Here is a 24,335-nt window from a genome sequence, read left to right as displayed (position 1 = left end):
AGAAGGTGGGGGGGAGCAGTTTTTGAAGAATATGTGGTCGAGGAGATTGCCAGCTTTGTGAGTAGATGGAGAAGGAGCTAAGCATGAGTAGTAGACACTTCTCTGTCTGGAAGTTGAAGTCACTGAGAAGAAGCAGCGGCAGCAACACAGGCCCTCACAGATATGTAAATTATTGATACAGCGAATTTGTTTTCTTAATAAGTAAGATTTAACGATATCATTATTTATGATAAGTTTGGAGATCTGACTAAACAGTCCTGTCACTTTGGTTTATTAACCTGTTCACGAGACTGTGTCTCAGGGCTTCTTAACATTTAAAAACCAATTAATGTGTCATACCCACTTAACGGGAAGAAACTCAGCTAACTGATGATACGGACCATTTTTACCGAAATACATTTGTACCCCTTTTAGAAGTGAAGTTATGTTATTTGTTCTGGGAATGTCATTTTCGAGCCTGAGACCTGGAAATCAGGCTCAGGGGTTAACAGGTTAACTTTTCAATTACTTTAGGCAGATTGAAATGTAAAATACATTTTAGAATTCATCAATAAATTGTAGGCTACATCAAACAAAAAACTCAATAATTAATAATTAAAATAATGGCATTTTTGGAGTGGAAGAAAAACAATTGTTGTTTCATACTAGGAATACAAAAAACGCTCTTTCAGTTCCATCACTGCAGTGTCATGCAGCTGGCACGGATCCAGTAACAAGTCAACACTAAAGAATATCTAATTAGTTTAACTAGCGCAGTAAGGTAGTTAGAAACTGCTGACTGGTATAGATCTGACCCAGCTGTCCTGCCACATTGTTCCAGGGCTTCTGTAATGATATTGGTGAGGTGGGTGGTACCTCTCAACATCATTGACCTTACTTATGTTTGTGTCCTTGTCTATCTATCACATGTAGCTAGCTCCAGCTCAGCCCATGTCCGCCTGCTTAGCAAAATAACCTGTCCAAAATAAGCAACACCAGGCAAGCGGACGTGGAGTGAATTTTGGAACAGCATTATACAGCTGTCTCTATATTTACACCAAAAAGTTCCAATACAAAATGTGTACATGTTTACCAGTGCAAAGGCCTCCTGGTTAGTAAAGACATGTCGTGCTATCCTTCACAGATCATCAACCTGTTTGTGGCTGTCATCATGGATAACTTTGACTACTTGACACGTGATTGGTCCATCCTTGGCCCCCAGCACTTGGATGAGTTCAAGAACATATGGGCAGAATATGATCCCGAGGCCACGTAAGTGTTTGTCATGGATGTTTAATAAGAACTGGACACAGCATTGGAGGCGGGGTCTCGTTCTTTCCTATGAGAGCTGCTCATTGGCTCATGAGGACAAAATGGCCTGATATTTTCGAGAGCAAAACGTCACAGATTACCCATCATGCCTGGCCGTCAGAGCAGAAGTACCCGTATGTGCGCTCACAGAGCATGCGCCCCTTAAGCCCCGCCCCCCGAGCTCCCTCTCTCGGCTCACCAGAATGGATGGAGAGAGAAAATAAATCTAGATTCGGCTTTTAGTGCATTTTACAACTTAAAAGGTCCCATGTCATGCTTTTCCGGTTATTACCCGTCCCCTTGTGTTATGAAGGTTTCTCTGCATGTGAACGGTCTGCAGAGTCAAAACCCTCAAAGTGCACCCTGGAGCGAGTACAACTCTAACACAGAACATACCTGTCTGTGCTGCCCCAGAACGCCTCGTTGGACATTTCTCATGTTCCAATGTTTTCTTCCTGGGTACCGCTACGTAGGGAAACCTTCACACTCTAGAAACTACCAATAATCCTGTATTCTTGGAGCGTAATGAGATGTGGCCTAACCAATGTAGTTTTCATTTCAGGTTCTATTTAGGGAGCCAGTGCAAACAAGCTAACATATGAGCAATATGAACCTGTTTCCTAGTCAGTACCTCAGTAAGGAATTATCCAATCATCCACTCTATAATAATCATGGACTCGTTTTTCAGATTGTAAAGACAGGATGTCCCTTATCTTTGCAGTTGTACAAAGATGAGAGAAGGCAGCCATTGAATATATCGGGCAGTTTGATGTTTTGTTTAAAATCTCAGATAATGTATGTATGTTTTAAACAGAAGAGCAGAAGTCTTGCTGAAAGGCATAACAGCGATTCAAGTCCTAAAGGGGTTAGTACATAATGAATGAATGGCCAGCCTCTCACAGGAGAGAGAGGGGGGCTGAGTCGCATGTTTATTGATGGGTATAATAGTTTCCTTTATTTTAAATAGGTTTATAGATTGTGATGTTTCTAAAAGGTGCAGTTTCACAAACATTAAAGTAAGTTGTTAATTCAAAATGTACTTGAGTATGGAGAATGGAATCACAGAGCCTTAGTGACTCTAATTCAGAGACATTATGCTCCATGTTCTTTCCAGTATTAGTCCTTAAATGTTTATATACTTATGTTTGCATAGAATGTGATTTGGAGAAAAAAGCTCAATGTAATATAACGTTGTATTCTCAATTAGGTAAATATAATCTGTGTGTGTGTAAGTATGACATTATGAAATGTAATTGTTTTTCAGTGGGCGTATTAAGCACCTTGATGTCGTGACACTCCTACGGAGAATACCTCCTCCTCTAGGTTTTGGCAAGTTTTGTCCTCATCGTATCGCCTGCAAGGTAAGTATATAGACCCTATTTATAGTGTTTCCCTTTTGGTTTACAAAACTATGACGAACATATCAAACATATCTTACTGAAACATAATCTTCAAGTCAATCGATGGTTTCTGAGTTCAGAGGACATGGCTATAGCCAGAGACTGAAATGGATGAATTGAGAGGACTGTTTTTGGTATGCTTTTGATCTGACCTCTGCAGACTGCTGGAAACGCTGCGTACTTGAGACTGTCTAACTTTGCAAACAACCCCTTAGGTATACAGAGCTAGGCTACACAGTAGCTAGGTGAAGTGTCAACAGCCATCAGCATGAGAAAGAAAGCATGTGATTACATTATATTCATTATAAAACATCTGTACATCTTTTCCATTACAATAGAAAACATCTATGATAACATTTATATTACAAAAGAGAACAAGAAAAGAAAGAACATGACACTCTGCTCTGATTCCAAACTTTACGGTACAGAGCTGGAGAGATGGTGCGAGAGGTTTTATTAGTATCACCTTCAGAAAAAGATGTCCTGATTGACAATCTCGCAGAGCATAAAGACTTGTCCTTAACAACTCAAACATGTACTGACCGGGTTATGTGATTTGAATCAGGGTAAGGGGTGTACGTGTATGTATATCTCACATCCCTGGTAGCCCAGTTGAGATCACATACTCTCTTTCCTAATCTCCCTGCCAAGATCCTTTTTCCTTTACGGGTTCACACATTCTAGTTTTGATATTCAATATTTTCCTGTGAAATAGTATCAGTGAAGAGTGAGGAGGAGAGTTCATAAACTCTCACCTTGTCTTCATGTTTCCTCGTGTATCCAAAGACAGATCTTAACGCTGCTCCTCAGATAGAAATAGTCAAAGAATCATCCTTAAAATGCACAGGAGTGATCTTTAGAGGTAATGGCCAACCATGTATCCCATACAGATATTCTCCCTTTAGTGATGTATATATGTATGGCCAGAAGGAACAGGGGAAATCAGTTTGTCTTCAAAAAAGCTACAATTTACAAACGCAACAAAATACGAACTTGTCTTTTAAATATTTTAAATTAAAAATAAATTTAAATAAAAATAAATTTAAAAAGTATTTCCCAGGACTTTTTTTACATTACATTGTTTGTGTGTGTGTGTGTGTGTGTGTGTGTGTGTGTGTGTGTGTGTGTGTGTGTGTGTGTGTGTGTGTGTGTGTGTGTGTGTGTGTGTGTGTGTGTGTGTGTGTGTGTGTGTGTGTGTGTGTGTGTGTGTTTTACAGAGGTTGGTCTCCATGAACATGCCTCTCAATAGTGATGGAACAGTCACCTTCAACGCCACACTTTTTGCTCTGGTCAGAACGGCACTGAAAATAAAGACAGAAGGTTTGTGTCATCGTTAGTATGTATGTTATAGTTCCAGCTATGATCTGACTAACATGCACAGAGGCCACCTTCACAGAGGGCCTCAATATTTCTGAATACAAATAAGGCAGGATCCAAATTAAAGCTGCTGTAGTTGATATTTTTACTTTTTAACAATGTGAGGTGGTAATAACAATTATAATTATATCTATGATATTCATTTGCAGTTAGCTGGTTTTTCCTATTGTAAAGTGGAGCCGCTGCATGCTAACTCAGTTATGGCCCGTCCACACAGCAGCGTTAACAAATCTTCCAACGCTTCTGCCCATTCACTTTGAATAGGGTGACGTCACGTTGCCTCACTTTTCGCCGAACTGCATTGTGGGGAAGCAAAGCGAAGATTTCCAGGATTTTCAGGATTTTCAGGATTCAAAAGTTGAGCAATGTTCAACTTTTAAAGCTGAGGTGGAAGCGTCAGCCAATCAAATCCCGTTTATGCAAATCTGACAGTACAAGCGCTAGCCAATCAAACCGCGTGCAAGCTGGCAGTGACATACCGCAGTTCATTTTCTATATTCCTAAAAATGGAGGACAAATTAGTCATTGCGGTAGCAAATCACCCGGTTCTTTATGACCAGTCCCTCTACTTACCGGGATACAAACCGGAGGAACCAGGCATGGAGGGAGGTGGCAGAGACAGTGGGTGAAACTGGTAGGTTTTCGCCTGTTTGGGGATTTTATATCCAGTTCATTTCGATTTAACATTGCTATTGCTTTGTGTGTCGGGGGCGGGAGATTCCCCAAGCTTCAGATACAAAGCCTCCAGGATTTCTTTAACGCGGCTGTGTGGACGTACCGTTACTGTCGGTACGCAACTGCACATTCGTCTCAGTGCCACATTATTAGCAACCACAGGGCCGGCCCTGACCAATTTGCTGCCCTAGGCAAGATGTTAGCTTGCCTAGGGCAAAATGCAGACACTCACTATGACTCACGCATTGTGGCATGACCACCAACACAGAAAGATATGGATGTGTGAAAATGTATTTAGTATCCTATCCATGTGAACATGATTTAAGTGGGGGGTGGACCTAACATCCTCTAGGGGGGTCTGGGGGCATGCTCCCCCAGGAAGATTATTTTTGTTCAATCTGGTGCACTTTGAGAGCAACATGAAGAGATCTATGGATACATCTCATCATGTGAAAAATAACTGTAAACAGATTTTCTTTTTCTTTATGGATATTTTACAAATCACTCCCCTTTTAAACTCTATTCTTGTTTATTAATAACAACTTTTTTGTACTGTCATATAGTATTTTATACCTGTTTTTCATCTATTCTCTTATTTTGTATAACTATAATGATTATAAAGGTGTGCCCTTACCTCACTGAGCTGAGGTTATCAGAGCCGCTCAGTCTTTCAGGAGAGAGCTGTCTCAAGCTCTGGTTTCTACTGGGGCTGGGGCGGTTCAACTTGATTTTGGGGGGGGGTTGTGCCATAGTTTATGGGCACTGTACGCAATATAGGCATAGTTCTGTTAGTATAAGAGAATAAGATGTACTTTGTTGATCCAAAATTGGGAAATTGTGTTGTTATGAACAAAAAAATGTATTTCTAATTTTTTTTCTCCCCAATTTTCGGCGCCCCCGATGGGTTGGTGCGCCCTTAGCATTCGCCTATATGCCCAGGGCCGGCCCTGAGCAACCATGATATATGATTACATTATCATTATTAGTTTTATTTGTATTCATTTTCATGAATTCAAGGGTAATATCCAAACTTGCTTTTACACAATCAAAACACTTTTTATCGTCATGAATCTCATTGCTCTTTTCCATTTTGTCAGGTAATTTTGAACAAGCAAACGAGGAACTGAGGGCAATTATCAAGAAGATCTGGAAGCGCACCAGTATGAAACTTCTGGACCAAGTCATCCCACCTATAGGAGGTCAGCTTTTATGATAAACTAAATGAACTGTAGTTTTCTCAAGGAAGCATTGGTCCGAATACATAGTGATAGGTCTTACATGTTGTAGTTGTGTTGCCAGTTCAAAGTGTGTCAGCAAAGTTAAATCCTTTTGTAAGATTTCTTCACCAAATGCATTCCAACATTGCCACAACACTTCTAAGTGATGTGATCGTTTTTGTATTCATTCATTTATTTAACAGCACATTAATCAACATGTCTGTAAATGTGCCAGAGTTAGCCAAGAGGCTATTTTTCATCTGTAGTCCCTGGATAGATTTAGTAAGTCAACCTAAAGACAAGAGATCTGATCTCCACTAAGACAACCACAGCTGTGAATGTGTGTGTGGTGCCATGTGTTCACGTGTTACAAGCATATATTGGGCAAATATAAGTACACATCATTCACTTTCAGTTGAAATACTTTCATTTTAAGATATCTTCCTGGCCCCATGCATTCACACATATCTGTCTTGTAGCTTCTTTCCATTGACTTTACATGTGCCATACGCTTCCTGTCTGGGGTGTCCACAACGGGCCACTGTGGGATCAACACGCTTTAAGCTGAACGGATTTAATGGCACTCCCACAGTTTACATGGATTTTGTATTTGAGCAGATGATGAGGTGACAGTGGGAAAGTTCTACGCCACCTTCCTGATCCAGGATTACTTCAGGAAAATGAAGAAGAGACAGGAAGAGTACTATGGGTGCCAGCCCACCAAGAAAAGTGCTTCTTCTGGGATACAGGTTAGTAGTTACTGCCATGGGAAGTCTCGTGAATGGTTTTATTATTCTTTGATAGATGTTGACGACACCTTTAATTCATGTAATGCAATACACAACGGTGAGTACGGATAATGGTACCAGCATGTGTATGTGTTCTTTGAGTGTGTAGGACATGAGTGTGAGTGTTCTTTAAGTGTGTAGGACATGAGTGTGAGTGTTCTTTGAGTGTGTAGGACATGAGTGTGAGTGTTCTTTGAGTGTGTAGGACATGAGTGTGAGTGTTCTTTGAGTGTGTAGGACATGAGTGTGAGTGTTCTTTGAGTGTGTAGGACATGAGTATGAGTGTTCTTTGAGTGTGTAGGACATGAGTGTGAGTGTTCTTTGAGTGTGTAGGACATGAGTGTGAGTGTTCTTTGAGTGTGTAGGACATGAGTGTGAGTGTTCTTTGAGTGTGTAGGACATGCTTGTACTGTAAACATACTTACTGTTCATTACATGTGCATGTAAGTAATGTTTAAGTGTAACATTGCATGAGGACAGGACCATTTGAATACACGTTCCACTCCTTCCCCATTCACTGTGGACTTGACCTCTCTCTGTAAGCTCTGTAAGTGGACTATTCCTTCTTTGCCTTAACTTTTTTAAGGTCATCTTACATTTTGCCACTTATAGCTATTGTTCTTTAAAAATAAAAAAAATGGTGTCTCACAGGAATATTATGTGGCTACTTTACTTAAAATAATGAATAGGATCACATTGTACTCGCTTAAAGGTGCACCTTCTAATGGATGCACTTTTCTCCATGTACTGAATATGTTTGTAAGTCAAGGTTTTGAGGTTTGTGATGGTACTAACAAAATGGTCTGCTTTTGAAATGATTTAAATGAATAATAAAAAGGCTCTAGGATTGCTCTGAGACAAAGACTCTGAAATACGGTAGACTCGGTGGTTCTGTCAGTCGATCCAGGGAGTCACTCAGCGGTGGAGCAGCAGTACTGAGCACGGCCTACAGCTGCAGCTTCTGGATCTGTTGCCATGCTCACTGTAGTGCTTCCAGTTCTACTTCAAAAGTCAAACACATATCAGGCTTCTGTGTATGTCCCCGAGCTCCCCTCCCCTCAAAGGCCCCTCACTCAGGCGGATAGGTGCCATCTTTAAAGGAGTAGCAAAGGAAAAAAGACAAAGTAGAATCCACATGCTAAACAACTCAAATAAATATAAAGAAGAAGAGGGCATGTTTTCTTTAACAGGGAATGTCAGGACCTAGTTTGGTCCTCTGCTCCGACCCGCCCGCACTGCCATCCTGCAGAGGATGCTCTGCACACACCCATTGGCTGGAATGACGTTGGTAGTAGTTTTCTTCAATACATATGTTTCTTTGTGTCCACCAGGCAGGGCTGAGGAACATAGAGGAGGAGGCGGCTCCAGAGCTCCATCGGGCCATCTCTGGAGACCTTGTGACTGAAGAGGAGATGGAGGGGGCTGCTGACGAAGAGGGCATCTTCAGGGTAACAGGGCAGGATGAAGGGATGACAGAAGGAAGGACCAGCCTTCCCTGTCCTCACAGTAATCTCAGAGATCTGATATGATACAGCCCATTGGACTTTAAAGTATGCTCCCGTACAGAATTCAACATCACTCCACCCGACTGACTTTTCATTCCGACTCAATGTTTTATTTGAAAACACAAATCTTATTATAATAAATAGAGCCTCTCACACCACAACACCAGGCCAGCCGTTAAAGGAAGACCGACAGATCTTTAGCCCTTAACCCGACCTAACAACAGTTATAAATGCAACATGTATTGTTTTCATCTATAATCCATTCACGCGTTTGCAGCTTCAGTTGGGTGACCAAGAGTACGTCCTTGCAAATAAACACACAGGGGCAGAATGCAAATGTAAATGTTGCTGTCATCTGTAAATACTGAAAGGTCAAATTGTGTTAATTTGTATTGACATCATTTGACATATGTGTCAATTAAGAATATAGGCCACACTAAGTGTGCTCTCTTCTCTAAAACAGAGACATGGAAGTCTTTTTGGAACCTCAGACCCTTTCTCTGCAGAGAGCGAGGCAGCCAATGGCAGCCAGGCCACCAGCCAGCGGCCCCTGCAGAGGGCAGGGGTCAACAACAGTTTGAACATCACCAACGGCAACACAAGTCCCAGGTCTGTGTGCTCACACTTATGTGTGTGTATGTAAACCGTGTGGTTAACTGTAATGCATTACAAGCACATGGCTTCTTCCTGCTCTGGAGAGACACCACAGCGCAGTGTTGGTGTTGTTACTAATGAACACAACACAACTTTAACAGCATTTCGCTGTGTTGCAAAACATTTGAGCTGAAGGGATTCTTCTTATATGTATATTGGATATATGTCAACATTCTCTGTGTGGGCACAATGTGACCGCTCCTCTTTTAACTGCTAACACTCACTAAACCTATAATGTCTGTCCATAACAGCCTCAAGTAAAATAAACATATTTACAAGATGAATGAGTGAAGAAAAAGATAGAAAACCCCAAACCGCTTTGTGAGAAAAGTCTAAAAGTAAGGAAGGAATGAAGGAACAAAGAGAGGATGGAAATCAAAAAGCTTCCTAGTTACTGTGTGCCTTCCTCTCTGCAGTCACGCATCCTTGTGAGGACTCTGTTGACCACTGCCTGAAACTCACTGCAACATTCTGATCATCTGCACCACCATTCTTCATGTCGCCTTGCGACCTAGTATTATAATAAAAGATATGTGGTATAACACCTGATGACACATTAGTAACCTGAGTGTAGCTAAAGGAGACATTATCACTCCCAAAGGAAACTGTATTGTCCCAGATGTTTCAAACGATGTGCACACCATCCTGTTGGAGGCCATGCGGTGTCAGACTGTGTCTCTTTCTAATGTGTTGCGCTGGTCACACACAATGAGCACGGTCAGTGCTTGAGGCTGCAGTTATATACGTATACAGTGTTAATGTTTATCATCATGTCATGTTATTTTATGTGAGATTATTTGACAGTTGTCCCTGTCTTTTTTCAGCCTTTATTAACATTAGATTAAAGATTTGTTTTTGGATCCGTGACCTTGGTCTGAGCGCTTCAGAGCCGTGGAGCGGCAGGAGCTTCTCACCGGATGCAGAGGAGTGATGCAAGGAGCTGACCGTCACCTTGTCACGCCGCACAACCCCGCCTGCTACAGAAAGAGCGCTCCCTGTCTTTTGAAAATCACCAGCATGGTGTAGCTGCAAACACAACATTCACATATCCTTACACACTTCCAGCCAAACACACGAGCACAGGATCCCTCTCCTGCAGGAAGTATCAGTTCTAACCTTCTGTGTGCAAAATAGCAATAAAGAAGTGAACAGTACATAACTGTATCTATTGTTTCACTGTATCGTGTGGTGTTCACTTTGGAGTGTGCTTATCGATTGAATGTTCTTACTGACATACGCATCACATAAAGTCGTCTCACATCCATCCCGTATCTCAACAGTTGCATGCCTTGAGCCCTGGTTCACTGTTACTATAGAGCACTTCCTGTTGTAATCACACCAGCCCCATATGGAATCTGCAGTGCGAAACCCAGACACATATTCATCCAAAGATGTCAGTACAATGGAACAAAGTGGAAAAAACCATGAACATTTTTTTTTAATATTATCACAGTATTTCAACAGCGTGACAGATTCCCATTAACATGGGTCTTGTATTGCTGGAACACTTGCGTCTATCTTTGACAATACAGGCGTTTGTTAGTGTGTGTTGAAAAGTTAGTACACAGAATAAAATATATCCTAGAACATTCACTTACCACTGACATAACAAATACAAGTATTCTGAGTAACCGGACATGTTCCAACCCCATGACAGTATCTATAACCTCAGTGGCTCCCCACAGGCAGGCGGGGCAGGCAGACGTAGGCCTGGGGAAATAGCTGGATGTTTAGGGGGTTGCCGTCCAGGCGGATATCCTCCAGGTTACGGCGGATGAAGTGGCGATCATGGCTGTTACAGAAGGAGTCCTCGTACAGGGTCTGGATGTTGTTATTCTGATTGGGGCACATGAAAGATACAGGTCATGTTTTAAAACCGAGAGTGTTAGCGTTCATCATTCGTGAAGGGTCTGCATTGAAGCTACATCATTCCCTAAACAAATAAGAAACTATGTTTTGAGTTAAATGAAGTAAGTCTGCATAAGTTAGATTGCTGTCACAAAGTATTTGTCTAAAGAAAGTGCAAAGCAGATAATGCTATGCAAGTGATGCACTATCTTGATCAACACATACAGCTCATGTAAGTTACGGCGCTCATTCAGCATTTTCCATCGTATGCCCTATCTTCATGAAGTGCTTTTATATTTCGAACTTTCCAATTTTTTTAATTTAAAATCTTTGTAGTGTTGTGTAGTGCGTACAGAGAGGAGGTCAGAACCCTGACATCTTGGTGCCAGGATAACAACCTCCATCTCAACGTCAGCAAAACAAAGGAGCTGATAGTGGATTACAGGAAGCAGCAGAGAGAGGGACACGCCCCCATCGCCATCAATGGGTCTACGGTGGAGAGAGGCAGCAGCTTCAGGTTCCTTGGTGTCCTCATCACTGAGGACCTGACATGGACTCATCACTGAGGACCTGACATGGACTCTTCACTGAGGACCTGACATGGACTCATCACTGAGGACCTGACATGGACTCTTCACTGAGGACCTGACATGGACTCATCAATGAGGAGCTGACATGGACTCATCACTGAGGACCTGACATGGACTCATCACTGAGGACCTGACATGGACTCTTCACTGAGGACCTGACTCATCACTGAGGACCTGACATGGACTCATCACTGAGGATCTGACATGGACTCATCACCGAGGACCTGACTCTTCACTGAGGACCTGACTCTTCACTGAGGACCTGACTCTTCACTGAGGACCTGACTCTTCACCGAGGACCTGACTCTTCACTGAGGACCTGACTCTTCACTGAGGACCTGACTCTTCACCGAGGACCTGACTCTTCACTGAGGACCTGACTCTTCACTGAGGACCTGACTCTTCACTGAGGACCTGACTCTTCACTGAGGACCTGACATGGACTCTTCACACTAACACCATCACCAAAACAGCTAGAGATATTATATTGCATTGTTGTCATATCATATATCATGTAGTTGTGTATATGAACCTTTTGGATTTGTTCTCGGCTTAGTCAACATGTTTTCTTTAGAAGACACTTTCCTCTTTATGTGGCAATCTATTGTCTCACTTTAATGGTTACTAGTTATTTTGTTTGGATTTGGATTCCCATTTGGAATTCTTCTTTTTTAGTTTTGTGTTGTTGTTGTTTACTTATTCAGTTGTGTGACGTGGAAAATTAGGTATGACCTACTGAATAAAGCAACGATCAATACAACAGGTTAATTACAGAACGAACAAGAGGCCATTCTTTTTTTAACAGCAACAGACCCCAGCTCTGTGTCACTATTGTTTCCCAGACATGTGTTGGTCTAGCAGTGTGATTGCAGAGCCATGTTAAGTTATGCTGGCATTTTATAGCCAGGCTAGTTGTTGGTGAACTGGCCGTTTCTTTTTTTATCCATTTTTTATCCATACTAAGTAATCTAGTTATTAATCACATCAATATTGAATTTTCCCCAAACCCAATTTCCCCCCGGGATAAATAAACTATTCACATTCTGATTCTTAATTTCCCTTTGAAGGCAACAAAGAAAAAGAGGCATGACATGAATGTGCTTCTACCTGCAGGTGTAAAACTCTCAGACCCAGTGGTAGTGGCACAGGAATGTAATCCAGTTTATTATCAGACAGATAGAGGAACTCCAGCTGGCTCATGTCCTGCAGGAAAAAGAAACACAAAGGTCTCACAAGAGGGAGCAATACGCCAACGTGATATTGACTGACTACAATTCCTTGAAATAGCACTGGGGTTACGTACTGTAACCCAGCTTCTATGCGTATAGGCGCAGCCCTCTAAGGCTATCGCTATTGGGTAATCCCCACTGCACGTGTGCAGCACTGACAGACTTATACAGGCCCTACAATCCACTCCAACAGCTTTTCTTCAGCTATTCGCGTAGCCAGTGGGGCCCGAACCTTAGAGGGATACGCCTATACTCATAGAAGCTGGGTTACAGTACGTAACCCCAGTCCTATTTCAAGGCTTCGCCCTCTAAGGCTATCGCTATTGGGTTAAGGGGTGAAGCAGGATGTAGTCCACGCCCCACTAGTTCCGTCCGTTACCAGAAGCACAAAACACACCTACTCAGTTAATAACCCATATCCATTTCGCCATGCGTAAATGGAGCATCACATTCCCGGGGAATATAGCATTAAAAAATGAATATTCTGTATTCTATATTATGTGCTATTCACACAGTGCGTAATAACAGCCCTAGGCTCATTACGACCGTGTGTAGTAGGCACATCTGGGACAGAGGAAAAACCGTGCTGCCTATAACCGACAGGTTAGGAGCATCAGATTTAACCGTCAAGCCCTGCTGTCTAATAACCGACTTGTTAATTACAGCTGGCTTGTGCCGCGAGCCCCGCTGCCGCGCTAACCAACAGGTTACAGCCGGCTCAAACGGCGAGCCCCGCTGTCTGTTAACCTACAGGTAACAAACAGCTGGCTTATGCACCTCCCCACGCTGTATTACACAGCGGCTCTCCTCATGTCGCCGTTTCGGAGAAAACTCGTAAACGGACATTGAGGTTCACGCTCAAACCTGCTTGAGGAATGAGCGGAGGTGTGTGTAGGAGGCACATCTGTGACATAGGAAACAAACCCGGGCTGTCTAATTAACCGACAGGTTTTAAAGACAGCTGGTTTGAGCCGTAAGCCTTGCTGCCTAACAACCGACAGGCTGTGAAGCAGCCGCTTATGCAGCTTTTTGTATGTCATCCGGAGGAGAGCTCTCCTGAACCAGGGGAACGGGGAGATCTCATTAGGCGGCTGCCTTTCCGATGATCTCCGGGAGTTCCTGGAGAATACCGCCTATCGACGGCAGAGCCGTGATGGCGGATAGAGGGACCCGTTGACCCGTTTTGATTCAATGCTGAGTACAGCCAAACTTGATAGGCTCTTCTCTGTCATTGTAGACCGCAAACAGTGGCGGCGCCAGAGTATTTGTGTTGGGTAATCTATGGTAGGGCTAACCCATACAGTGGTGGGGCTCAAGTCAGTATTTGCAATGTAATTACATACACGCTCCCCTTGACAGTGAAACGCCACGCGTGAGGTTTAGATTATTTCCCTGTCTCAATCCAAATTGAACTGTATGAAATAAAAAGGCACATTTGTCTGGTAGTAAATAAAAAGGCCGACCTGGAGCCAATCCTGCAATTTACCCACAGGTGAAAGAGGTGAAAGAGTTGACATGCTGAAAGCCCAACCCCTGCAGGGGGGTCTGGGGAGATTCTCCCCCAGGAGATATCTTTAAATACTAACATAAAATACACATTCTGGTCCTCTCTTGAGAAGAAAAATACAAATTACTACATGACATATTTAAAAAAATGAATGCCATTTTAGTTTTGTGTTACTTTGTTCTGAAAGCTGAACCTGCTGCTCCTCACAGAGAGAAGAGGGAAGAGGCTGTGAATGACTTTACATTGTGGATAAGGGTGGATAGCCCCCATTGTTCTGTGTGTCAAAATGAAAGACAGCCCACACACCCATCAATCATCAAACCGTGGGCTCTTATTTCATTACGTGTTGATTTCAATCAACACGTAATGTTGTATCGATGTATATAGAGATGTACTACAGGAAAAGTATTCTCCGTCGGGACTTCCTGCAACAACACCACGCCGTTATCGTGATTCTGATTGGCCAGAAGACATTATCAAAGATGTTCTATTAAGAAGACGATCACTATGTGACAAAAGTTTTCAAAACCGTTTCTCGTCTTCGATATTTCCAGACAAGTGGCTACTGAAATCAATCTTACTAACTGCTGTCTGTGCAATTTACTCCGCGCGAGTTGGCAGACTTTATTTTGCTTACTTTAACATCATTGTTCATGGTGGGGCTAAGCCATTTCTTGGTATGGCTGTAGCCTACCCCAGCCATACCCTGACCCTGACTGCAAATACCTCATTCCTTCTGTCTACTTGGATCCTAAATGCTTCTCGTTTTGCGCTGTCCTCCCGTTCAAATGAAATCGCCGCCAATCATATTTCCAAGCTCGCGCCAGGGGGGGGAGGGGTTACAAGGCTCGCGTCTTGTGCTGCATTCACTTGCACTCGGACATTAGAGATTTTCTCTCATAAATGTCCGATGAGCCACAACTTTTCTTTCAAAACAAAGCTGCCAACTGGGGTGGCAGCTGGGGTGGCAAGGCATTTTTCTGAGGTGGCAGCTGCCACCCCGTGCCAGCCCGTAGAACCGCCACTGCATGATTATTACCAATTACAGATTTTTCTCTTTTGGATATTTTCTAAATATATGCTATATTAATTTAAAAATGCAAAATGGATTCAGATCAGATCAGATTTTTTTTTTAAATGTATACGATATTTACCTTGAACCCCTCAGAATGTACCCCATTACTGATCAGCCTGTTGTTGCGTAGATCGATGTATTTCATGGTGATTGGCAGCTCAGGCATGCTCTGCAGGTTGTTATCAGCCAGCAGCAACTGGTGAAGCTGCGGCAGAGACAGAAACACATCCTCATCCATCCCTGAAATCTGGTTCCCTGTCAGATCAATGGACTGGAGTTGATCTATATCAAAAAAACAAAAATATCTTCAATCATACATCATTTATCTTAGAGTGTATGGTGGTTCAAATAATCAAAGTGATTCCTTACTGAGGTAGTTAAAGTCTGTGTTCTTGACATGTCGAATGTTGTTGAAGCGGCCATAAAAATGGGTGGTGTCTTTAGGAAGGAGTGGGATCTGATCCAGGCCTGTGTCATCACAGTACACACTCCCACCAATACACACACACAGCAAGCAGGTGGGCATACCTGCACATACAGAGTTTAGATTGTAATACCTGTGCAAACACATCTAAACATATGCAGCAACACAACACAGCTCACACATTAATACTTAGTACTTAATAGTATTTATGCTAACCTGTAGCTGTACACACAGTTGATGCTTTGACCTACCAAGGCCAGTATCAGGGCCAAAGAGACCCGGTCCCTTGAAGTCCAGAGTGACGGGAGCTGGGGGCAGGGTCAGCTCCTCCTCATGGTACTCAGCTGTGGGCAGGCTTGCTGCAGAGGGGGGGTCTGGAGCTACGGTGCCCACCTCAATCTGTTCTCCATGGGCAGCAAGGAAGAGAGAGACCATTTAAATACATTTTCATTTGAATGGTACAAATATATTTTAATCTATTTTTGTATTTGTTTTATTATTTTAAGTACCATTGTTTGGGGGATCAAATAGCAGACATATAATATAATACTGATAACTAGTTTTCATTAGTGTAAAATTACAAAATAATGTTCAATTTAAAATAAGAATATTGTATTCCCATTAGCTTAGAATGAGCCCTTCTGAATATGAGGCGGGTCCTCTGCCACCAAGTCAGACATTGATGGAGTGCTCTGCCATCCGTCATTATCAAATGTAAATGATAGTGTCCGTCCAAAAAAAAAACATTACTTATAGTGAAAACCACCCTTGAATGATGGGATAGTAGACTAAAAGCTTTAGGAATCCAAACTATAACATATAATAAGTACCCTGTATCAAGATTGACCCAAAACAAGTGAAATTTGACCTTTTTAGAGAAGTTTAGAAAAAGAAAAAACTTCTCGGGTCATTTGGGTGGATTTTCCATATCTCTGGAACCCATTGGTCGATTTTGATGATTGACACCTGTTTTGAACCGTTGGAGCCAATGGAATCGATGGGAAGTTCCTAAAATCCATCTAACCATTACCCATTGGTGAATGAGTGACGCGTAGCCAGAATGCCCAAAACCGGAAGCTGGGTCGTAGCTCTCATAGCTCTCAAAGCAGCTTGATATGAAATCTCCGTTTTTGACATAAATCTTATGATGGATTATCAGTAATCATTTCAAAGTGACACAGACAAATTGGATTAAACTTAAGCAGCGTTTTTATCGTTTTAATGCCATTGAACATAACTTTTGATGAGAAAATAGCAAAAGTTTTGGCCGTTTTGGCTCCGTAAAGCTAAGTGGTGTGTTGTCTGGATTTGTCTTAGCTGCAGTGAGTTTTGGTCGCACAGTGATTATACGTATACCTCTGGATTCTGTGGAATCTCAGCTTTCATATGATATCTTGTTTGTGCAGATCCGATAAGTAATACAATATTTCTTAGTGCTAATTCCGAGGCTTGCTATTACCCTTGTGTTTCGTTTAACTAAAAATTGTTAATATTGTCTGATAGCTGAGTTTTTTCCCGTTAAGTGGGTATGACACATTCATAGTTTGTTAAATGTTAAGAAGCCCTCAGACCAGCCGCGGCACCAGGATTTAAATTTTGGGTGGGCCAATGTAATTTTGGCTGGGCCTGTTCTATTAGATGTTTCTCGTTAACAAAAATAAAAACTAAATAAATGCCTGCATATCATTGTAGGCAACTGTGTAATGCATATTTCCTATAGTAAAGACACTTTTTCTAAACCCTTCTCTTTTAAACATGTTCACATATAAGAAGCTTAAACATTATTTAAATGATTAAGCGGCACGCCACAATGAGTGAAATTAAATGTTAAAGCCTACTGCATGTTTTTTTGTTTTGGTTCACAATACATTGATACATTTAGAAACAAAGAGCACACAACGGCGGGCAGAATATGGAATAATTACCGAGCACCTGATGTGTGTCTGTGTGGTTAGACCGCAACCTGCTGTCCTTTTTTAGCCGATCTAGCGAAGTGAGCGGCCGTGCGTAAATGGCACTGGTTCTTTTCAGAGAATGCAGATTTATCATTAGCTACTTCCTTCTGATACTGCAGAGCTTTCATGAGCTGAAGGTACGTTTCATACTAAAGCAGCTGGGCAGCAGATACTGTTTCACATCAGGAGCTTTGCTGATTTGGACACGTGAGAATGATGTCCAGTAAAACTTTTAGGTGTTCCCGATTTTCTCAAACATCTCTCTCTCCCTGTCGGCCCTCTGGGTTGAGTAGCTGATGGAGGATGTTTCCATGGTCAGACTTCTCGCACTGTCTGTAGTTTGTATTTCTCTCCATAGCTATTGCATGAACTGCGCTGCATTCGTGTTTACTGAGAGCATAGTCGATATGTTTCCAGTCCCTGTAACCATGGCGACTGAATGTATCTTCTCCGCCGGCCCCGCCTCTCTCACTAAAATGCCGGCACATTTTACAAAACACACTGTCTTTGCTAATGCTATACTCCAAGAATGTGTACTTGTCATACCAGTGGGCAGCGAAACTCCTTTTCTTTTGTCCGAGAAGTGTCTGAGGGTACTTTATGAGCTTTGGCTGTGTAGCCGCCGGGTCATCTATGGCTGATGGGTCCGGCACTGGGATGCTATTTTCTGTTATCCTTCCAACGGATGCTACGTCCCGCAGAGGGACTGAGCTCAGCGGGGGCACAACATTAAACACACTCTTGTCTCTCTGAGGCGGCACCTGCTGTGAGGATGATGAGTGTGGTGGCGACTCCCTTCTTATTCTTTTAAAAAACCTGAACATTGATTGTTGTGACATCGTTAGTGAGTGCGGTATATTTGTCTGCGCATGGCCGCGAGACGTTCTACGATGTGTTTGCTCCCGCGCTTCCGTCCAATTCACATTTTACGTTGCCTGTTTACGTTAATTCATGTTGCTTTTAATTTTATAAGTTTATATAAAGGGATACACATGTTTGCTCTTATTTTATTATTTAATTGTTAATTTTGATAATCAAATAAAAATGTTGGTACACTATATTTTCTCACAGTCATTGTTGATCAATGAATGGGTGGGCCCAGTGACAGAGTGGGTGGGCCTAGGCCCAGTAGGCCCAACCACAACGCCGCTGCTGCCTCAGACGCTGTTTCTTGCAAGATGCTGCGTTTCGCCCCCGGTACCGGGGGCATGGGGCTTAACTGGCCCCTTAGACTACCTGTATGGAGACCTACCCGAGGTGTGTGAGGTAACTTCCACTAGGGCTCAAATCACTGCTACTGCATGTGTGCCCCTCGCCTGGCTGTCTTTGACCGTTTTGAGCCTATGACTCTGTGGAAGTATTCGACCGGGTTCAGGGGAACTACCTGTTTTAGTGTTTTGGACAAATTTGGGTTTTGACCAAACATTGCTTTGTCGATTAAACTACTACTTTTAAATCAGCAGGGCTGCCCCCTGAGCCCCATGCTCTTTGATCTAGCCATCTAACGGCTCGCCACAGCCTCACTTTATGCCGATGACTCGAGCACCTCTCTGCCTACCTCCATGTCAGCTCGGTCGCTTTGGTCACCTGTCAGGATACAAATTAAACCTTCACAAAAGCAAACTCTTTCCAATCAATGGCAAAGCATGAAGCTTGAACCTCACCTACCTGCATTATCAAATTGAAAGTAACAATCTGTCTTATCTGGGTTTCTCAGTTACAAAGACATACAAAGACATATTCAGAGGAAATTGGCTGGTTCTGTTCAATCAGGTGAAACAAACACTAACACAGTGCTCATCTCTGTCAATGTCCCGTATAGGACGTGTAGATCATGACCATTTGGATTCCCTTATTACTTCATATATATGGTAGGGGAAGCCTCTCCGTCTCAACAAGGCCCACCTGCAAAAAAGCAAGGCTAATGGGGTATGGCTCTTCCCAACTTCACAGGACTTGCACTCAGAGGACATATTGCACTGCTTGGATCAACACTTCCACTACCCTCCATCAAATCTATCAGAAACCCAGTGGTGAAACACTCTTTAAGGATTTGGGATACATTTAGGAAGTACTTCGGCCTTTCTGACTTTTCTCTTCTGAGTCCCATCATACAAAATCATTTATTCAAACCATCCATTTTGAATAGAGGCTTTCAAGAATGGTTCAGGAAAGGAAGTCATCGTTTAAGGATATTGTCATAGATAAAACTCTGGCATCATTCGAGCAACAAATCCAATCTCCCTAAGTCTGATTGTTTTAGATATCTAACAGCAAGGCATGAATGCTCTCTAAATGACCCAGCGCTTCTATATCTACCGATGAACCATTGTTGATACTGTCCTCTACTTAAACCCGTCCCAGAAAAGGCTTATTTCAGCCCTCTAAGATAAGGTGGATGAACTGGAATCAAACCCTCGAAACCGCCCTATTTAGTGTTGTATGAAAGGAAATACAAATAACTGCAGAAGGACGGTATCTCTGTCCTTTGCTCTCCTACTAGCTCGTTGAGCAATCCTGCTTAAGTGGAGGGCTGTCTTCCTACTAATTTACAGTGGTTGACAGACGGACACAATGTCTAAAAGGTCGCTGGAAAATATCAGATTCTCATCTATATTCAAACAGGACTTTTCAGGAAGCCTTGGACTCCCTTTTGCCTTTAGAACTGTCTTGTAAACATCTAATTGAATATGAATAAAACACTTTAAACACACCACCCGGCCACATCTGGTTGCAATCAGCCCGGAGGACGTATACGCGTTATGTCGCCTTACAGATGATCCCATTACAACAGCAACAATTAACTCAATGCTGCTCATATTATTAAAGGCACTTGCATTCTCAGCATGTTGATCAGCTCCGTTCTCTTCTCACTTGACAGATGGACAATGAGCACACTGTTTGGCCAAAGCATTGGAATTTGAAAGTACTTGTTCTCCTACTCTTTGTATAGATTCATAACATATTGATTATATTTCATCCGCTCCTCACCTCTTGGTCCAAGTCATCATAATCATAACTGTCTCCGTAGATGTTGACGTCTAGGTTCTCCCAGTCCATCTCACTGTTCAGGCTGTAGTTGTCAAGGTCAAAAGCTTCATCATCCGTCACACCTGCAGGGGCTGCCATGTTAGGGGAGGGGCCCATGAAGACCACGGCCAAGACAAGTGCCATCATCAGAGACATCCTGAGTTCAAACAAGGGGGCTACCTGCTGTAATCAAAAGAGAATAGTGAAGGGTCTAATACAATGCAAACTGTTCAGTAAACAAAAGATTAAATAAATATGGAAACTTCAACCTGTCCCAGAAAAGGCTTATTTCAGCCCTCTGAAATACTGCTTGATTCAATTCAAGTGATACATAAAGCTCATATTTCAAAAGTCAAACTATCTGTCCTGTGTCCTGAAGTCAATCCTTATTGTTGGAACCCAAGGAACAAAAACTGTGTTTATTACTTCAACTCTGGACATTGGAATGTATACATTTTAAAGATAATAGAAGAAAAGATTGAAAATAGATATAGGGAATAAACAATAAGCATTACATTTCATTTAGCTGACGCTTTTATCAAAAGCGACTTACAGTAGAACTACTATCTGTGTATTCTGTGGGTACCAGACGTTACAGAGAGCACAGCAAACTGCTACCATCTTGTCAAGGGGCGTAGGCTTCTTGAGTGGCTGCTTGAATGATGTTCTGAAGGATTGTGTCTTTGTTCCTGAACTTCTTTATCCTCTGAGGATGAAGTTACTCTGTTCCTGCATTTGAGATCAATTTCAATTGTATTTAACTTTTTTTATTAATTTTTGAAATATAACAAAGAACAAATGTGACATCAATCACCTTAGGTTGATAGAAAAAGGTTTTCTCAGTTCTCTTCTGATCTCAGTCACAAAACGGCGCTGTAAATATTAAAGTAAGACAATAATGGTAAAGTGTGTGACAAATGGAGAAGTTATCAAGAACTGGTACTAAACTGGTGCCAGTGCCTGATTGGTCAGGAGCTGGGAGCAGCGTGCTGTTTATGTGATACACATTTTAAATGCTGCGCCTCTTTTATCTCAACGCTCGGATGCTATGAACCCCATAGGGAACTCTCTCCTTGGGAGGACCCAGCCCACGTCGACCACGACGTGGCGCTGCTTTGGTTCAGCAACATGCTAGCAAATGAGCTAAAAAGCTAACTCGGCTGAAGAGGATCCAAAAATTGTACTTTCATTTTTTCTTGAATCATTTATTTGAGATCACCACCGGCGATGACATACAAGATGACCCTGAGGTGAATACGAGTAAGCTGTTTACCTTTAGCCACCAATATTGTTATATTAGTTAGTTAAGTAATTGTTGAATATGGCAGTAATTGAATCATGACTTTATCATTTGATATACATTCTGTAATCTTTTTTTCCCACTCCCTGCTCCGTGAACAATACACAACTGTTTCTATGGCCTATTTTGTGTAGGCTGTTTAATTACCTGGATATTTCTTATTATTCCATTGTTTATTTACTACATGTTGTAAATAATGGTTAAAACATCAGTAAAAGTATTTAACAGCTAGTAGTTTAATAACATTTTCATGTATTCATAAAGTCGAGGTAAGAATGTATGCATCATCTGTCGCAGCTTCATGTCTTCTATTATGAGCAGCATGGAATACTTTCATTTCTAAGACAGAGGAAATCAATCATGTCATTTAATAAAAACAGCAGCAAAACAAATATCAGCAAAAGTGGGTTTATTACGTTCTTTATTTTTATTATGTGTGATGCAAGTATAGAGAAGCAGCTGTTTGATGATAAGAATTTTGAGGAATCAGACTCAAGAAATGCTCATTAAAAATCTATGAAAGAAAGGACACAGAAAAAATCTAATTGTGAACCTAAGACAGAAAGAAGTGCAAGATAAAATATAGATAAACACAATTTAGATTAAGTAATATAAGTGTCTAGACAGTATTGCAAATGTACAAACTGTTAACAGCAATTCATAAGTATACAGTATATTCATAATGAGAAGTACTGTATGGCACACAGAGGTGATTTGTTTGAAAGCGTGTATACGTGTGCACTGGTGAGTCTGCTTTTTGTCGCTTCCAAAAATCACCTGCGAAACTTTGGGGAATAAATCAACCCCGTAGCCAGCGTGCATACATGTCCTCTGTTCCCGATGTGTGCGGAGATCCCGCGTGTCTTGTTCACGTTTGTTTTTTGTTCTATTATTTTTTGCTTCTGAAAAGATCAAAGATAGCGATACAGTTATTTTTGAACCTTTTCATATCACTTCATGTTATCTTTTGCACCAAATGATGGAGAGTAGCATCAATAAGGAGTGTCAGCTTCGGTATACCCACCCTGGTACCAAATGCTTTACTAAATGCAACTGTTGCACTTCCTTTTCCAATGTTGATAATTCAATTCCATCAAACCTGTTGTGAAGTGTATGCAAGCTACTGTCTACCAATGCCAGTGCCGACATCACCATGGTGACCTCGCCTTATTCCTTGTGCCCACTAATCATCACATTCCAAATGGCTGATTAGTGAGGAGAAGCATTGTTGGCTGTTTGCTCATAATACCAGGAATGTGTGCTGAGAAGGCGGCAGCACTGTGTGAATGTTGGCCTGCCGGACAGTTCTGCAGTGACTGCTGGGTTTCACAGGAGCTTTTGTACTACTACTGTCCTTTTGTGTGTAATAATATAAGCACACAATTCTGTTTATCTGAATGGTAGCAATCAAGACCACTGACAATGTAACTGCAGATAAATACCTAAAATGTTACATAAAATGTATTTCACAAGTATAGTATCATGCAATACACTCTTTTAGTTTGTCATACACATCGGAGGAGTCCTAAATCTTACACCGTTAAGCAGTTTTAGTACATACAATTATTACACCAGTCACTGCAATTGAGGCAACTGTCGGTAATAGAGCAGAATCAATCTATTGTTTTTCAGCTAAGTGAATAACAGCAAATGATCATCACGAGACTCAGCACTTACCGTCCTGCATAACACGAGGAAACAAAAGAAACACATGTAATAATTGCATATAACTTACTGCCCTGTTTGTGCTGTATGTTGAAGGCTCCACAGCAGTCAGTGGTTCTGATCCTGTTGCTATTCCTGGCTGCTTTATCCCTGGGTGCTCAGACTGGTCCCAGAGTCCCCGAGGGCTCCTGTGGTTCACTGGCCTGTGGACAATGCTGTATTGTAAGGTTAGAGGAGGGGGATGACGTGGCAGAAAAACAGGGGGGTTGTGCAGGTCATTTCAGTCAGTGTATACTCAGCTGTCCCCAGTGCCCCTTTCAAGACACAAACACACAACACACAAACACACAACACACACCAACACACAGCAGCAGACAGGCACCAGAGTTAGTGCTAACATCACAGTAGGGTTCTGATAACTAGAGAGCTTCAGTGGCCTCTGAGAACTCCTCAATGATCCAATAATAAATACAAAAATACACCCTCACCTACCAAAGTGTCCTCCAAGCTTACAGGGTAGGTTTGTTTCTGGTCTATTAGGGATAGGGTTAGTACAGGGACACGTAAACAGCTAAAAGAAAAATGAAACAAGTGACAAAAAACAGGACACCAAAGCGAGCATGGGTTCAGACGGGTCTTATGTCAGAAATGAAGATTCCCTAACACCTGGATATTTCCTTTGAGTTGCTATCTTTGTTCTCACTGAACAATAACTGGCCCTATAATATATTGTTCAAATACAGCATAATAGTTGAGCTTTAAAGCTGAAGTAAAACAAATCTGGTGAAGAAGTAAACAATTGCTCT

General features: G+C 42.0%; 2 protein-coding genes across 2 annotated transcripts in view; one reads left to right on the top strand and one right to left on the bottom strand.

Moving 5' to 3' along the window:
* LOC117446411 (dihydropyridine-sensitive L-type skeletal muscle calcium channel subunit alpha-1-like) overlaps positions 1–10,035 on the top strand; it is a 124,724-nt gene extending 114,689 nt beyond the window's left edge. The window contains exons 35-42 of the mRNA XM_034082571.2: positions 1,124–1,251; positions 2,555–2,651; positions 3,908–4,010; positions 5,840–5,941; positions 6,578–6,708; positions 8,079–8,195; positions 8,716–8,861; positions 9,731–10,035. Of these exons, the coding sequence (XP_033938462.1) occupies positions 1,124–1,251; positions 2,555–2,651; positions 3,908–4,010; positions 5,840–5,941; positions 6,578–6,708; positions 8,079–8,195; positions 8,716–8,861; positions 9,731–9,740 (834 nt within the window). The 3' untranslated portion in view covers positions 9,741–10,035. The remainder of the gene's footprint in view (positions 1–1,123; positions 1,252–2,554; positions 2,652–3,907; positions 4,011–5,839; positions 5,942–6,577; positions 6,709–8,078; positions 8,196–8,715; positions 8,862–9,730) is intronic.
* Positions 10,036–10,326: 291 nt separating this feature from the next.
* optc (opticin) lies at positions 10,327–23,732 on the bottom strand. Its single transcript, XM_034083749.1, has 7 exons — positions 23,600–23,732; positions 20,526–20,747; positions 15,831–15,978; positions 15,525–15,683; positions 15,235–15,437; positions 12,452–12,547; positions 10,327–10,742 (listed from the first exon to the last, which is right to left on the bottom strand). Exons 2-7 carry the CDS (start codon positions 20,718–20,720, stop codon positions 10,575–10,577), a joined length of 969 nt encoding a protein of 322 aa, XP_033939640.1. The 5' UTR covers positions 20,721–20,747; positions 23,600–23,732; the 3' UTR covers positions 10,327–10,574.
* Positions 23,733–24,335: the final 603 nt, after the last annotated feature.

Source organism: Pseudochaenichthys georgianus, chromosome 5 (genome assembly GCF_902827115.2).
Source record: "Pseudochaenichthys georgianus chromosome 5, fPseGeo1.2, whole genome shotgun sequence".
Taxonomy (NCBI): domain Eukaryota; kingdom Metazoa; phylum Chordata; class Actinopteri; order Perciformes; family Channichthyidae; genus Pseudochaenichthys; species Pseudochaenichthys georgianus.
The sequence above is the reverse complement of the archived record's forward strand: the minus strand, read 5'-3'. Positions and strand labels throughout refer to the sequence as shown.